General features: G+C 45.3%; 1 protein-coding gene across 3 annotated transcripts in view; it reads left to right on the forward strand.

Annotated features, from left to right (window-relative positions):
• Positions 1-14990, forward strand: part of EPS8L3 (EPS8 like 3) — a 195628-nt gene that overhangs the window by 56221 nt on the left and 124417 nt on the right. For all 3 annotated transcript variants that reach the window (XM_040337634.1, XM_040337633.1, XM_040337632.1), the window contains exon 9: positions 8746-8855. In XM_040337634.1, the coding sequence (XP_040193568.1) occupies positions 8746-8855 (110 nt within the window). The remainder of the gene's footprint in view (positions 1-8745; positions 8856-14990) is intronic.

A 14990-nucleotide genomic window follows, 5' to 3' on the forward strand; every position in this document is an offset into this window, starting at 1 on the left:
AATTTTCGGAAATTCTGAAATACGAATTTTGTAATTTAGAATTTTTGAAATTCCGAATTTTCGAATAAAAAAAAAAAAAAGAATTTTGGAATTCAGAATTTTTACACGGTTTATGGTGTAGGAGAAAATCCTGTATTTATGGATGTTCTCTAGAAGTTGAGCTTCGCATTCCTGGTGTGATAGCTGATGATGATCCCCCACTTAAAGTCATTGGGGCAGATCCACATACATCTGCGCCGGACGCAGCGTATGTCAGATATGCTACGCCGCTGTAACTTACTTTGCCTTTGTTTGAATCCTCAACGAATTTGCGCCGTAAGTTACGGCGGCGTAGTGTATCTCTCGCGGCGTAAGGGCGCGGAATTCAAATTCGGCGGGTAGGGGGCGTGTTTCATTTAAATAAAGCGCGTCCCCAGGCCGAACGAACTGCGCATGCGCCGTCCGTAAAAACTCCCAGGGTGCATTGCTCCAAATGACGTCGCAAGGACGTCATTGTTTTCGACGTGAACGTAAATGGCGTCCAGCCCCATTCACAGACGACTTACGCGAATGACGTAAAATTTTCAAAATTATACGCGGGAACGACGGCCATACTTAACATTGCGTACGCCACCATATAGCAGCTTTAACTATACGCCGGAAAAAGCTGAACGGAAACGACGTAAAAAAAATGCGACGGCCGCTCGTACGTTCGTGGATCGTCGGAAATAGCTAATTTTCATACTCGACGCAGAATACGACGGAAACGCCACCTAGCGGCCGCAGAAAAATGCATCTAAGATACAACGGCGTACTAAGGCGTACGCCTGTCGGATCGAACCCAGATGCCGTCGTATCTTGTTTTGTGGATACCAAAACAAAGATACGATGCGCAAAATTTGAAATTACGCGGCGTATCAAGAGATACGCCGGCGTAATTTCTTTGAGGATCTGCCCCATTGCTTATGTGAGCCCTCCATGTGGGGGTAACGAGTATGCTCCTATGATTGTGGGTTCCAATGTGGAAGCTGTTGAGGGTGCCTTCATATGGTTTCTTCAGCCCCAACAGGGAACTCCTCTACCTTCATTCCCTGTTGCTCCAGAGCTTCAAAATATCTGCCAAATCTTTGCTCCTGATCTTCCTGGAGTCCTGGTGTGTGGGAAATCCATGGCATTCCATAGAGCTTCCACCCGGGGGAGTGAGAGCGTTTCAGGTTTATGTGGAAATTTCACCAAGTGCAACCGGTAGCTTTTTCCTGCTGGAGACTGATGCAAAAGAGGCTGCAAATGGAGGCTGGGAGATAGTCTTTCCTTTCTAGTACTATCATTTAAAATGTCCAAGAATGGATGTTGTTACTGTTCGGAACATTACCACATACCCAGTTATAATACCAGCCTGGAAAGAGGTAGTCTATCGTTACCCAGTGGAAACCAGCTCCTACCCTACCAAGGTCGAGGAGAAAGAAACCAAATTAAAGATCCTAATTACATGAGAAAAACCCTACCTGAGCAGAGTACCTACTATCTTAAAGAATGGGATAAACTCAAAATAACTGATGGACAGGGTACATTTTTTCCATGATCATCCTGGAAGGAGACAGCTAGTGCTCCCTCAAGTCTACAGAAAATCTGTTTTGAGAAGTTTGCATATAGGAGTTGAAAAACTCTACGGATTAATCCAAGACCGTTTCTTTTGTCCACGAATGAGGGAATCTGTTGTGGACTATTGCCGCCATTGTGTGAGATGTCTGCAACGGAAAACTTAGCTGCTCCTATGGAACATTTGAAACATTTGAAATGGATTTAGGTGTCCGTTTAATAAACTGTGAAGTTTTTTCTCCATTCAGTTCACAGCAGTTCACGGCAGTTCTCATGAGGAGAATTATCTCCTCTGCAGCCGGTTTAATAAACTGAGAACTTCAGTTCTCAGATGGTGAACAGAGGTGAAGTTTTTTCTCTGAAAACAGCCGAGATCTGTGTAAAAGTGGGTGGACTGCATGTAATCTCGTGAGATATTGTGAGATTATGGTGCAGCCGAATTCAAAAAGTGAAACTAAAGTTTAAAAGAACATGTAATTAATGTTTTCAGACATAAAATTAGCGCGCACCCCTACTCTGGACGTGAAATTCCTGAATTTTATTTATTTTTTATTACTTACAGTTTTGGTGTCTTGCCTAGCGTCCATCGGCGGCCTTGTCCGGTCCGGCGTCCGTCTGCGGCCTTCGTGGTGTCCTCCCTGCTGCTCCTGCGCTGTCTCTGAGCCGATCCCTGCTTCCCGCGCTGTGTTTGAACGCCGCCGCCGACATAAACCGAGCGCAGTACACTCGAGCACGCTCGGCTCCTCTCGCATAACCTAGAAGGGAGCCGAGCCTGGCCGACTGTACCCGAGTGTACTGCGCTCGGTATATGTCCGCCGCGGCGGTCAAACACAGCGCGGGAAGCAGGGATCGGCGGCAAAGTTCAAACACAGTGCGGGAAGCAAGTATCGGCGTATATCGCGCACCCACAATTTTGCCCTGATTTTAAGGGCAAAAAAGTGCGCGGTATACGCCGATAAATACGGTATATATGTGTGTGTGTGTGTGTATATTATATATATATATATATATATACACATACACACACACACACACACACGTGTATATTGTTGTTAATATTCATTTTTAACCCACTGGTGTTGAAATTAGGAAGAAATAAGCCTTCTTCCTCTTATCACACCAGCTTCTCTCCCAGATTCTCCACCTCTGAGCTGGTGAATCTGGAAGGGAGATATTTCAGGTGAAGAGCTGTGAAATCTTCATATCACGGTTTATTAAACTGGCCGTTTGTGACAAAACATCCATGTGATGTGATGTGAAGTGAAGAATGTGTTCTCTGCTCCTTATCACAGTTTATTAAACCGGCAATGCTCTGTGATAAGCAGTGATCAGCCGTGATCATCATGATCTCGGCTTATCACGGTTTATTAAACGTACACCTTAGTGTGCATGGACTTTTTGTGTATTGACAGTGACAGCAGTGGTGTGGGAAATGTTCTGATTGTGACTGATCACTGTACTCGATATGCTCAAGCCTATCAGAGATAAGAAAGCAGTAACTGCAGCTAAAGTTTTGTGGGAGAAGTTTTTTGTTCATTATGGATCGACCTGACACTCTGATCGGGGGTGGGACTTTGAAAGTCGCCTAACTAAAGAGCTGTTAACATTGCTTAACATCGACAAGAGCTGCACCACACCTTATCATCCAGAGGGTGATGCTCTCCCTGAACGTTTCAATCACACCTTGTTAACCACTTAAGACCCGGACCTTTAGGCAGCTAAAGGACCCGGACAGTTTTTGTGATTCGGCACTGCGTCGATTTAACTGACAATTGCGCGGTCGTACGACGTGGCTCCCAAACAAAATTGGCGTCCTTTTTTCCCCACAAATAGAGCTTTATTTTGGTGGTATTTGATCACCTCTGCGGTTTTTATTTTTTGCGCTATAAACAAAAATAGAGAGACAATTTTGAAAAAAAATCAATATTTTTAACTTTTTTCTATAATAAATTTCCCCCAAAAATATATAAAACATTATTTTTTTTCCCCAGTTTAGACCGATACTTATTCTTCTACCTATTTTTGGTAAAAAAAATAGCTTTTAAGTAGTAACTTACTACAGCTGGTCGCAGCCTTCACCATATGTAACCTGGCATGAGCAGTCTTTCAGGCACAGATACCAAATCCAGTAAGGTAGTGACAAACAGTGCAGTGTTTGTTCGTGATATATACAAGTCTATATACAGGTGCTGTACAGTGTTTAGAACAATTAGCCAAACAAAAACCTAGCCGTGTCTCTGCACTAACTACACAATATATACAGGCCCTAACTACCAGGCTGAGCAAGCCTACAGCTTGTCAGCTTCCACATAAACTGCTTAACAGCTTTTTACCAACCTTTTTTGCTCCCACGGACCAGTGTTGTCTATGTTTCCCAGCAGGGGTCAAGTCCTGGGGAAAAAAGTGTGGGAACTCCCACCCAAGATCCACTCCCCCACCAAAAAAATAAACAATTATGGGGGTGGGTGGTATGTAGATGAGAGGGGTGCGGAGTGTATGGGGTGGGTAGTATCAAATACACCACTGGCCACTGATGCATTGGTGACCAGTGGCAGGTAATTAACCCCTTTGTGCTGCATTAGTGACACCAGTGTCATTGTGTATGAACCCTTTCATGCTGCACCAAATAGGGGTAATAAACACTGACACTGGTGTCACCAATGCATCAGTGGAAGTACATTAACCCCCTCATTGCTGAATACCATTGTAAATTACCCCCCCCCCCCCCCCAAGAAGCAAAAACGTCAGACAGTTAACATAGCTAAGCCACTGTGATACAACACTGTCTTAGGTAGGTTAGGTCTCCACAATTGCACCTCTGGACCCCTTTACATTACACAGTACCCTGCACCTCTGGGCCCCTTTACATTACACAGCACCCTGCACCTCTGGGCCCTTTACATTACACAGCACCCTGCACCTCTGGGCCCCTTTACATTACACAGCACCCTGCACCTCTAGACCCCTTTACATTACACAGCACCCTGCACCTCTGGGCCCCTTTACATTACACAGCACCCTGCACCTCTAGACCCCTTTACATTACACAGCACCCTGCACCTCTGGGCCCCTTTACATTACACAGCACCCTGCACCTCTAGACCCCTTTACATTACGCAGCACCCTGCACCTCTGGGCCCCTTTACATTACACAGCACCCTGCACCTCTAGACCCCTTTACATTACACAGCACCCTGCACCTCTAGACCCCTTTACATTACACAGCACCCTGCACCTCTGGGCCCCTTTACATTACACAGCACCCTGCACCTCTGGGCCCTTTACATTACACAGCACCCTACACCTCTGGACCCCTTGACATTACACAGCACTCTGCACCTCTGGGCCCCTTTACATTACAAAGCACCCTGCACCTCTGGGCCCTTTACATTACACAGCACTTTGCACCTCTGGGCCCCTTTACATTACACAGCACCCTGCACCTCTGGGCCCCTTTACATTACACAGCACCTTGCACCTCTGGACCCTTTTACATTACACAGCACCTTGCACCTCTGGGCCCCTTTACATTACACAGCACCCTGCACCTCTGGGCCCCTTTACATTACACAGAACCTTGCACCTCTGGACCCTTTTACATTACACAGCACCCTGCACCTCTGGGCCCCTTTACATTACACAGCACCTTGCACTTCTGGGCCCCTTTACATTACACAGTACCTTGCACCTCTGGACCCTTTTACATTACACAGCACCCTGCACCTCTGGGCCCCTTTACATTACACAGAACCTTGCACCTCTGGACCCTTTTACATTACACAGCACCCTGCATCACTGGACCCCTTTACATTACACAGCACCCTGCACCTCTGGGCCCCTTTACATTACACAGCACCCTGCACCTCTGGACCCTTTTACATTACACAGCACCTTGCACCTCTGGGCCCCTTTACATTACACAGCACTTTGCACTTCTGGACCCCTTTACATTACACAGTCCTTGTCCCTCTGGACCCTTTTACATTACACAGCACTCTGGACCCCTTTACATTACACAGCACCCCACAGCTCGGGACGCCTGTATGTTACACAGACACCCCCCCTAACAGTTATGGACCCCCTGCATGTTACACAGACCCCCTACAGTGCAGTCACCCCCCATTCAGTACAGACCCACCCCCCTACAGTAGATCCCCCCCCCCCATTCAGTACAGATCCCCCCCTTTCAGTACAGATTCTCCCCCCCCTTCAGTACAGATTCCCCCCCCCATTCAGTACACACCCCCCCATTCAGTACAAATCCCCCCCATTCAGTACATACCCCCCCCCCCCAGTACAGATTCTCCCCCCCCCTCTTCAGTACAGATTCCCCCCCCCCATTCAGTACAGATCCCCCCCCCCCCATTCAGTCCAGATTTCCCCCCACCCCATTCAGTACATACCCCCCCCCCCCCCCCAGTACAGATTCCCCCCCCCCCCATTCAGTGTAGATTCCCCCCCCCCCCCCATTCAGTAACCCTTATGTACCTGAGATGATCGGGACATGCCAGACACTCGTGAACCTGTCGGATCCCCTCCCCCTGTGTAGACATACAGGAGGAGGGGGAGGCGGGCCGCTTCACTCGGCTGCACGGAGATCAGAGCACGGAGAGCAGGGAGGGATCTGACGGCCGGGTGTCGCTACAGTGCGGTTCGCACCCCCGCAAAGCCACACTACCTCAGGCTCTTCTCTCCACGTGTTTTCTAAAAATTGCGCGCCGCTGCCTAATCCGCGCTGTCTCTGAACCCGCCCGCTCAGCCTCGCTGTCTGTTCAGTCGCGCGGGGGGTGGGCGCCTGCCACTCCGCTGCTTAACCTGCCTGCAGTCTCCGCTTCAATCGGAGGGGGGGCGCCGGCCTGACACCCCCAGTGTGTGCCCCCCCGCCCCTCACTTAGTAAACACTGCATTCATTTCCCACCTATTCTCTGCTCGAGTCCTGCAATGGGAACGCGCGTTCCTGCTGTGAAAAAAGTGCAGGGACGTCGTTCCCACGCGTTCCCGCAGGACTCGAGCCCTGTTTCCCAGGCAGAGCACAAAGGCTGTCTGCTCAGGTGAGCTTAAATTAGCCTGGGAGAAGAGGACCAAGACTCGAAGTGGAACATGGATCAAAGATCCCTGAACGTATATGAGAGGAGCCTGGGAGACATATAAACCCCGAACAGGAATTTTTCTTTATTCTTTTAAATATTGTACCTGCTGGGTGTCTATAGTATGCCTGTGAAAACGTCTTTGAGAACCCAGGTCTTGCCCGAGGGAACATGTATCAATGGAAAAAAAGTTTTAAAAACTTTTTTTCCATTGATACATGTTTCCTCGGGCAAGACCTGGGTTCTCAAAGACGTTTTCACAGGCATACTATAGACACCCAGCAGGTACAATATTTAAAGGAATTTTTATTTTATTTTTATTTTTAACTTAAAGCGGTTGTAAACCGCAAAAACTTTTTTTTTTTTTAAAACCTGCAAGGCAAAAAGCATAATCGGCTAGTATGCACCGCATACTAGCCGATCATGAAATACTTACCTCGGAACGAGGTGAACACCACTTACCTGGTCCACGCCGAGCAGGATGTCATCTTGCTCCGGCGTGTCTTCCGGGTATCGCCGCTCCAGCGCTGTGATTGGCTGGAGCGGCGATGACGTCACTCCCGCGCGTGCGCGAGATTTAAAATCGGCAGGGTCTGGCGGATGCCGGTCCTATCGCCGTGGATTTCCCCCTGCGCATGCGCCGCCCGCATTGCAAGGGGAATATCTCCTAAACCGTGCAGGTTTAGGAGATATTCTCCTTACCTACAGGTAAGCCTTATTATAGGCTTACCTGTAGGTAAAAGTCAAAATAGTGGGTTTACAACCACTTTAAGCATCATTAAAATCACTGCTCCTGAATCTTTAGGTGCAAACTACAGAGCACACGGCCAGTACACACCAAGTAGCTTTAGGTGCAAACTACAGAGGACACATGCAATAAACCACGTAAGAATACTGCAGCTAGCACAATCACCTGCCTGCCAGTAAATTAGGAAGAACTGATCTAGCTAAACTATACAGTGTATAAATATATGTACAACACCATGGCTCTCCGTTTTTGGCAAGCTGTGATTGGCCAAGCATGCGGGTCATAGTGCATGCTTGGCCAATCATCAGCCAGCGATGCCGCAGTGAATTATGGTCTGTGAAACGTAACTCGAATTTGGCGCGAACGACCCGTTTTGTTCATATTTCGACGAACGATCGAACATACGATGTTCGAGTCAAACATGAGTTCGACTCAAATACGAAGCTCATCCCTAGTCAGCACTCAGCAGATACTTCATAGATGAAATTTCAACTATAAAGTCAGAGCTGGGGAGAGGTGTCCTTCCTCCTCAGGACACAAAGCTAGATTGAGCTTATCCAAATGAAACTTGCAGTGCCTCTCTAAGCTAAGACAGAGATCTTCCCACTGGTTGCAGTGAAGAGAGCTGGTGTCAGTCCATCATTCAGGTGTAAAAGCATTATCAAGAACAAGAAAGGGTGATGCTCACCAAGCCCTGGTGAGCAGGGCGAAACATGTCAAAGGGTTGTGGCTGGAGTGATGCCAGCTGAGGTCACATTCATCTACATACTAATGCACTGGAAAGAAGAAGAAATGGTCGCACACGAGATCCAACAGGATACTTGCTGAAAAGTCTTTATTGTCATAAGCCAAACAATCATGCAGTTTTACAGTTGACGCTTTTCACACGAGTGTACCGTGCTTGTTCCTTCGTTGGCTCTCGTGTGCGACCATTTCTTCTTCTTTCTTGTGCTACGGAACGGTGGTGAGCTGGGATCTGCACCTGGAGCTGGATACACCTGAACGTTGCCTGAAGTGGTGTGTGTCTTTCTTGTTTGGTTTATGAATACTAAGGCGAGAGGTGCCCTTTCTTTTCTTTAATAATAGACTAAGCTTATACTGCATCTGCAAGTATATAGTTACTATATAGGACTGTGCCCTTTCTGCTTTGCATAGTGCCAAATCCTCCAGAAAGTAGCGACTATCATTTATTCATAGAAGAATGTCTCCCAATTAAAGCTGGGAGAGAAAGTGTTTTTTTGTTTCTTACTATTTTAGTAATTCACTTCCATGGGGACTATAGTGACTCAAATATTCTGCTTAACTGTAATTTTTTTATGTGTTTTATTGTAGATTCACCTATTTCACAGAGAAAGTTTGAACCAGGGCCTGTACATTTCCAGCCACCATCTCGAACTCAGTCACCAGACTTCAACCAAGGAGACGAAATAACACGTGATATTGTAGGTTTATTTATTTTAATACCATTGTAACTATATAATTTCATTGCTATCAGAATATTTCCTGCTTGGATATAATATATATAGGATGGGCCAGGAAAGGAAAATTACGGTAAGTATTTGATAACATTTTTCCTGGCCTATCTCACTTCAGCACACAAACGGGATATACCAAAGTGAATATAGGGTGGCAGAGAACAAATTAAGAGAGACACTGACATCTAAATAAAAGCTGCTAAAGCCAGAAGGAATTGATCTCTTTGGTCCCAAACATGCTGGTCACATATTTAGTTTGTAAGGTTGAATGAAGGCCGCACCAGACCTTCAAGCTAGCCCTTTCCTATATTTCCCAAGCAATTTTGTCATAACTGCCTCAAAGGCTGCCACCCCTCTAGTCAAATAGGCTTGCAATATTTCAGAGCAGAAAAGCGTACTTACTGCATGCCAGTTTAATCATCCTGAAAACCCAAGAGTGGATGACTCCTAAGGGCCTAATGGCTAAATGAAAGGATTTTCTACACTTTCCCCCTTTGGCCAAGTTTCCCTACTTCCCAGTTTTCCTGGAAACTGGATACCACTTTAAAATTGAACATTGGAGATAGACGTGGTATCCTTATCTCCGGTAAAAAAGAAAAAGACACCAAAGCGCCCTTTCTGGAAAGTGTTGCAATCTTCAACATCCTTCTGTCTGAAGTAGTTGTTGTCAGGAGAACTAGTTTTACCATGCGGTACTTCAATGGAAATAAAACCTTAGCGCAAAGGGTGCTCTCAGATTCAAGCCTAAGTCCCACAGAGGGAACAAGGATTTCCCTAAATTTTATCTGGAAGAAGCATCTGGTCACTGGCTTTGCACCCATCTGCAGCCTGTGAAAAAATTAAGTAGAGATCCCTCAAATAGCATTGTATGCCAGACCAACCTCTAGTGCTGACTGTAAAATGTCAAGGATATTGGCTAGAGCAGGGAACACAGGAGAGACACACACATACACTGCTGGATGTCAGGGTGCGCGGCTTGCTCTCTCTACGATCATACCATCTAAAGACTATGCATTATTACTTGCGCATTTGCGCAAAGTGCCCATCAACACTCTGTGGTTCTTCTTCGAAATATCCACCATATCCACGGATCCTCTGTTTTTGGCACTAGTATATCCTTCTGGTTTTACCGCTGCTCTGGAATGTGAGGAAACAATTCTCCTCAGGGACGTTAGCCACTCTTTCAAGTTCCATCTGTAGATTTATTTTGATTGATGCCCATAGGCCTTGCAATGGCGTTCCCACTGGTTCAGCTTTCTGTGTTACCTACACTTTTTAATGTTACATAATGAAATACTGAAAATCACCTTGCTACCTAATATCATATTAATTTCTCCTCTCTATGCACCCCTGAAGGAGTAAAATGTACCCCAAAACGCATTGGGTGTAAGGAGGTCTCTTCATATACCCCTCAGCACGGTGATATCTGCTGACTTGGTTCAGACTAATCAGTATTTCATTTTTCATATGTATTTTAATGATGCTTTAATATTAATAAAAATAAAATTCTACTATAGTTTTGTATACTCATACATTAATACCAATAGTGCCTTTAAAAGTCTGCTTAGGGGAAACTTCTCTTTTGTTCTGGAACGCAGGAGAGAAAGCTTTGCTGAGCAAACAAAACAAACTTATTTCATATACTCTCCTATGTAGCGTTCATGGATGATCTTCTGGTCACCAGGATCTGAACATCATCAGATGAGAATCCCTGCACCTCTAGTGTAGCCTATTCCATAGCCAGGCTATTAAGAGTAGTCCAATTGGATTGGGGTGCTGTTACTGACCTTGCCATAAAAGAATTAATTTGATCAGAGACAAAAATCAAACAGAGAATTCCATGGCACCTTGTATAACCAGGGCTTTTTTTTTTAGCGAGAACGCGGGGGAACGCAGTTCCGGCACCTCCTGGACTGACTGTATGTAATGTCAAGGGGTGCTGCAAGGTATTGATGCTCACTGCTGGTGGATCTATTCTAGCTGGAAGTGATCTATTTTCGCAGGGGGGTCTATTGTTGCTGAGGAGGTCTAGTGTTGCTGGTGGGGGACTTATTTTTGCTGGGGGGGGTCAGTTGTTGCTGAAGGAGATCTACTGTTGGGGGAGGGGTCTATTGTTGATGGCTGCCAGAGAGTCTATTAATGCTGACTGTGTGGAGATCTGTTGATGTTGCCGGGAGTCTATTGTTGCTGGGGGGGGGATTTTGTTGTGGGTGGTACATTGTTAGGAGGATCTATTGTTGCTGGCTGAAGGGGAAACCAAATTCCATACAAATTACTTAGCACAACAAAATGATACTTGGTTCTGTATTGTCTAAAAGGGATGGTACTGGGAGGTAGGAATGGGATGGAACCAAGGGACGTTGCTCGGAGGTGGGTAGGGACAGAGAAAAGAAGTGACTCGGAAAAGGGGAGTTCCTGCACCTATTGTCTGAGAAAAAAAGCCCTGCGTATAACAGAGTCTTTGAATTGGTATCCTGTGCAAATATCAATATTGACATAACCGAACCAATAATTGATTCTGCTTCCCTGACAAGAAGACCAATTTTAACTGACTAAGTGGTTCTCTGCCCCACAAAAATTTTCTTTGAAAGATGTAACAAGAAAATACTTTGGGCCAGATCCACGTAGCTAGGCGCATTTTTGCGTCCGGCGTAGCGTATCTCTGATACACTACGCCGCCGTAACTTACAGCGTAATTTCCTTATCCTGAAAGAATTTTTTTTTAACGGCGCATGCGCCGTCCGTGGGGGTATCCCAGTGCGCATGCTCGAAATGAACCCGCAACAAGCCAATGCTTACGACGTGAACGTCATTCGACGCAAAGCCCTATTCGCGAACGACTTACGCAAACAACGTAAAAAATTCAAAATTTGACGCGGGAACGACGGCCATACTTAACATAGGATACGCCTCATATAGCAGGGGTAACTATACGCCGAAAAAAGCCTTACGGAAACAACGTAAAAAAATGCGCCGGCCGGACGTACGTTCTTGGATCGCCGTATCTAGCTAATTTGCATACTCGACGCGGAAATCGACGGAAACGCCACCTAGCGGCCAGCGTAAATATGCAGTCAGGAGGAGGTGTTTTATGGAGGCTACATGCATCAAGTGAAGTATTTTCTAGATTTGTAAGGGAGTGAATTCTAGGCCCAGTCCCTTTTCCCATTCTCTAATATAGTATGGGGTAGGCACCAAGTGTGCATTCAGTAGAAGTCTGTACATGTGAGATTTAAAGTTGTTCTAGTGCTTTCAGGGACTCTTTCCATGATTCCCATCTTTGTTGTTTCTCTCTGGGTAATGGGGTGTCCCAATCTGTGTTTTCAGAAAGAAGAAGTATCTTACCCTGAATGGTAGCACCCTTTTGCTATAAAACCCAGAGGATCATGATGCTGTACACAGCAGACAAAACTCCTAATTTCATGAAGGGCCTGTCACAAGTTGATACTTGAAATGTGAACATGTCTTATTTGACATCCCAAAGCAATCTGAGGCTATGTTGCGTAAGGGGAAGATCTGTTCCTAGCTGAAATCCCTTTACACTAACAGCATAGTCAGAGGGAAAGGACTTTATTTTCTTGCCACTGTTAGAAATAATTTTGTGATTTTTCTTTTGAGAAGATTAATTGCTGCTTCTTCGGTGGGCAGAGATTTGAGCCCATCGTCTATGTTGAAATAATTTTCCACAAATTCACATGCATCAGAGCTAAATTCTTCTTCACATTCTTGAGTTGTGTTACCAAAAATACACACCTTCACTCGGTAGTCTATGACTTTATCGCTGACATCGTTGTTGCTGAATGTCGGCCATAACAACAACTGGCTCTTGTCTAAAGCGAAACAAAACTCCTATCAGGTTGGTATTCAGATTAAGCCCAGTGAGGAGGACATCCATGAGGGAAACATCTTGGCTTGTGAAGATGGTACACTCCAAAGCATGGGAAGTACCAACTTTCTTTTTCTTCATTGACTCTTCCAAACATCTTCTGCATAAAGTGTTTTTTCATACGTGCAGGTCCATTGTAAAGAAATAAATTGTGCTTCTGCATGCTGGCTATTATTTAATAGTTTCTTTCATGAGACACAAAATGGTAGTGATGCTACCCAGGTGTTACAATTGTCTTGATTGAACTCCTTACTCATAGTTTTTAGAAACTCCTTGTCTTCCATGGTGGCTGCCAGCTCATTGTCTTTAGTTGTTACATAGAACATTGTGGTGCCGACATTATCATCCCAGAAATTAAGGGCCTTGTTATCTCCTTGTGTGAAGAACTGTTGGATGCCTTTACTGCAAAATCTTTCTTTCTGTAGGCACTGTTTGAAACAGGTAATGTAATGTGACCATTTGGCAGGATGTGTGACTTCCAAGAAGAAACTGTGGAAGACCTCCTCCTGACATAACCCAGACAGACGTACCCTATGATGACTAAATCCTAGCTTTGGGCATATGATGCGTCATGTGGCTCATTGATTTGTTGAAGAGCCTTGTGTACCCTTGGAATGTCTCTGCCGAGTATCAGGAGAATGTTTGGCATTTCTGACAACAGCTGGTATGTGGTCAAATATGACTCTCAAGTGAGAGTGGTGAGAGGCAGCTGTAGGAGTTGAGATCTCCTCTCTGTTGGTTGAACTCAATAAGAGAGGGCAATGGTTTTTCTACACCATGGAAGCTTCTACAGGACCAGTGTCTCTCATGCCTGATCTTGCAAGTGATTTGTTACTTTGTTACTGATCATCTAGAATAGTATACAGTCAAACAGCTTTTTCGCGTTGACCCTTGGGGTATACACAAACTAGGCATATTTTGGTACAGGATTTGTCCCTCTCCACAGGTATCTTTACATGTAGAGAAAGTTAAGTATGAGGCATTGTTTGCTGTGTGCTCTCCATGCCATGCTTTGCCTTGGGAGGATTTTCTCTGGACTGAGTTGGACTGTCTTGAAATAAATAGAAGCGCTTGCGCGTGATCATCACTGTCGCATTCTATGCACTTAATAGTAGCATTACAGTCTGTAGCATGTTGTTCCATGGAAGCACAACATTGGATGAAACCACAAATCTCTTTAAAAGTTCTTTGCTTTCTTGCAAGGGTTTCTTTCTGAAGCCAATACATTTCCTAAGCAGTTTTGGGTTCCCAGTGTTCTTGTTTTGATTGGTCTTTTCAGGCACTGGAGTAGGTTCAGGTAGAATATCAGTCCCTTTCACAGATACTGGACCTCTGTGGTCTCTAAGTGAAATGTGTGCGCTTGCAGGCATTGGAGAAGTTGGACTGGAAGGGTTGGACTTCCCAAAGGAGAAATTTGGATCATTCTTCTTCCTTGTCCCTTAATCCAAGGGATGCCCAATTTTTCTGTATACCATAGGGTAACTTGGAGACTAATGGGTTAATCTCGCAAACGGTTTCTAGGTAACTGAGGCTGGGTAAGTGGGTATTCGCTTTGGTGAATTAAAGTGTATGTAAAACTTCCTTTTTTTTTAAAACTAAAATAACAAACATTGTCTATTAGCTGAGTGGGTGGTCTTCAGTTGGAGGTCACCGAGTAGGGAAAAACTTCCCACCCTCCCGCCCTGCATTTTGCAGTTTTTTTGGTGTTGGGTAGTGAGGCATGGGCACAGTGAGGCATGCACATGGACACAGTGAGGCCTCGTACACACGACCGAGTTTCTCGGCAAAAACCAGCAAGAAACTTGCTGGGAGATATTTTTTTGCCGAGGAAACCGGTCGTGTGTACATTTTCGTCGAGGAAACTGTCGAGAAACTCGACGAGCCAAAAAGAGAGCATGTTCTCCATTTCCTTGACGGGAATGGAGAAAATTGGCTTGTCGAGTTCCTCGACGGCTTCACAAGGAACTCGACAAGCAAAACGATGTGTTTCGCCCGTCGAGTTCCTCAGTCGTGTGTACGAGGCCTAAGGCATGCACATGACACCCTAAGCTTATACTCAAGTCAATAATTTTTTTGTGGTAAAATTAGGGTGCAGGGTCTTGGTTATAGCAGTTTAGGACAAGCCATATATTTTTTTTTAACAGTGTAGCGTTTTATAAAAAATTCACAGGGTATACAAGCAAGTACAAAAATACAAAATAACGTACAAAACGAGG

This window comes from Rana temporaria, chromosome 2, assembly GCF_905171775.1.
Source record: "Rana temporaria chromosome 2, aRanTem1.1, whole genome shotgun sequence".
NCBI lineage: Eukaryota > Metazoa > Chordata > Amphibia > Anura > Ranidae > Rana > Rana temporaria.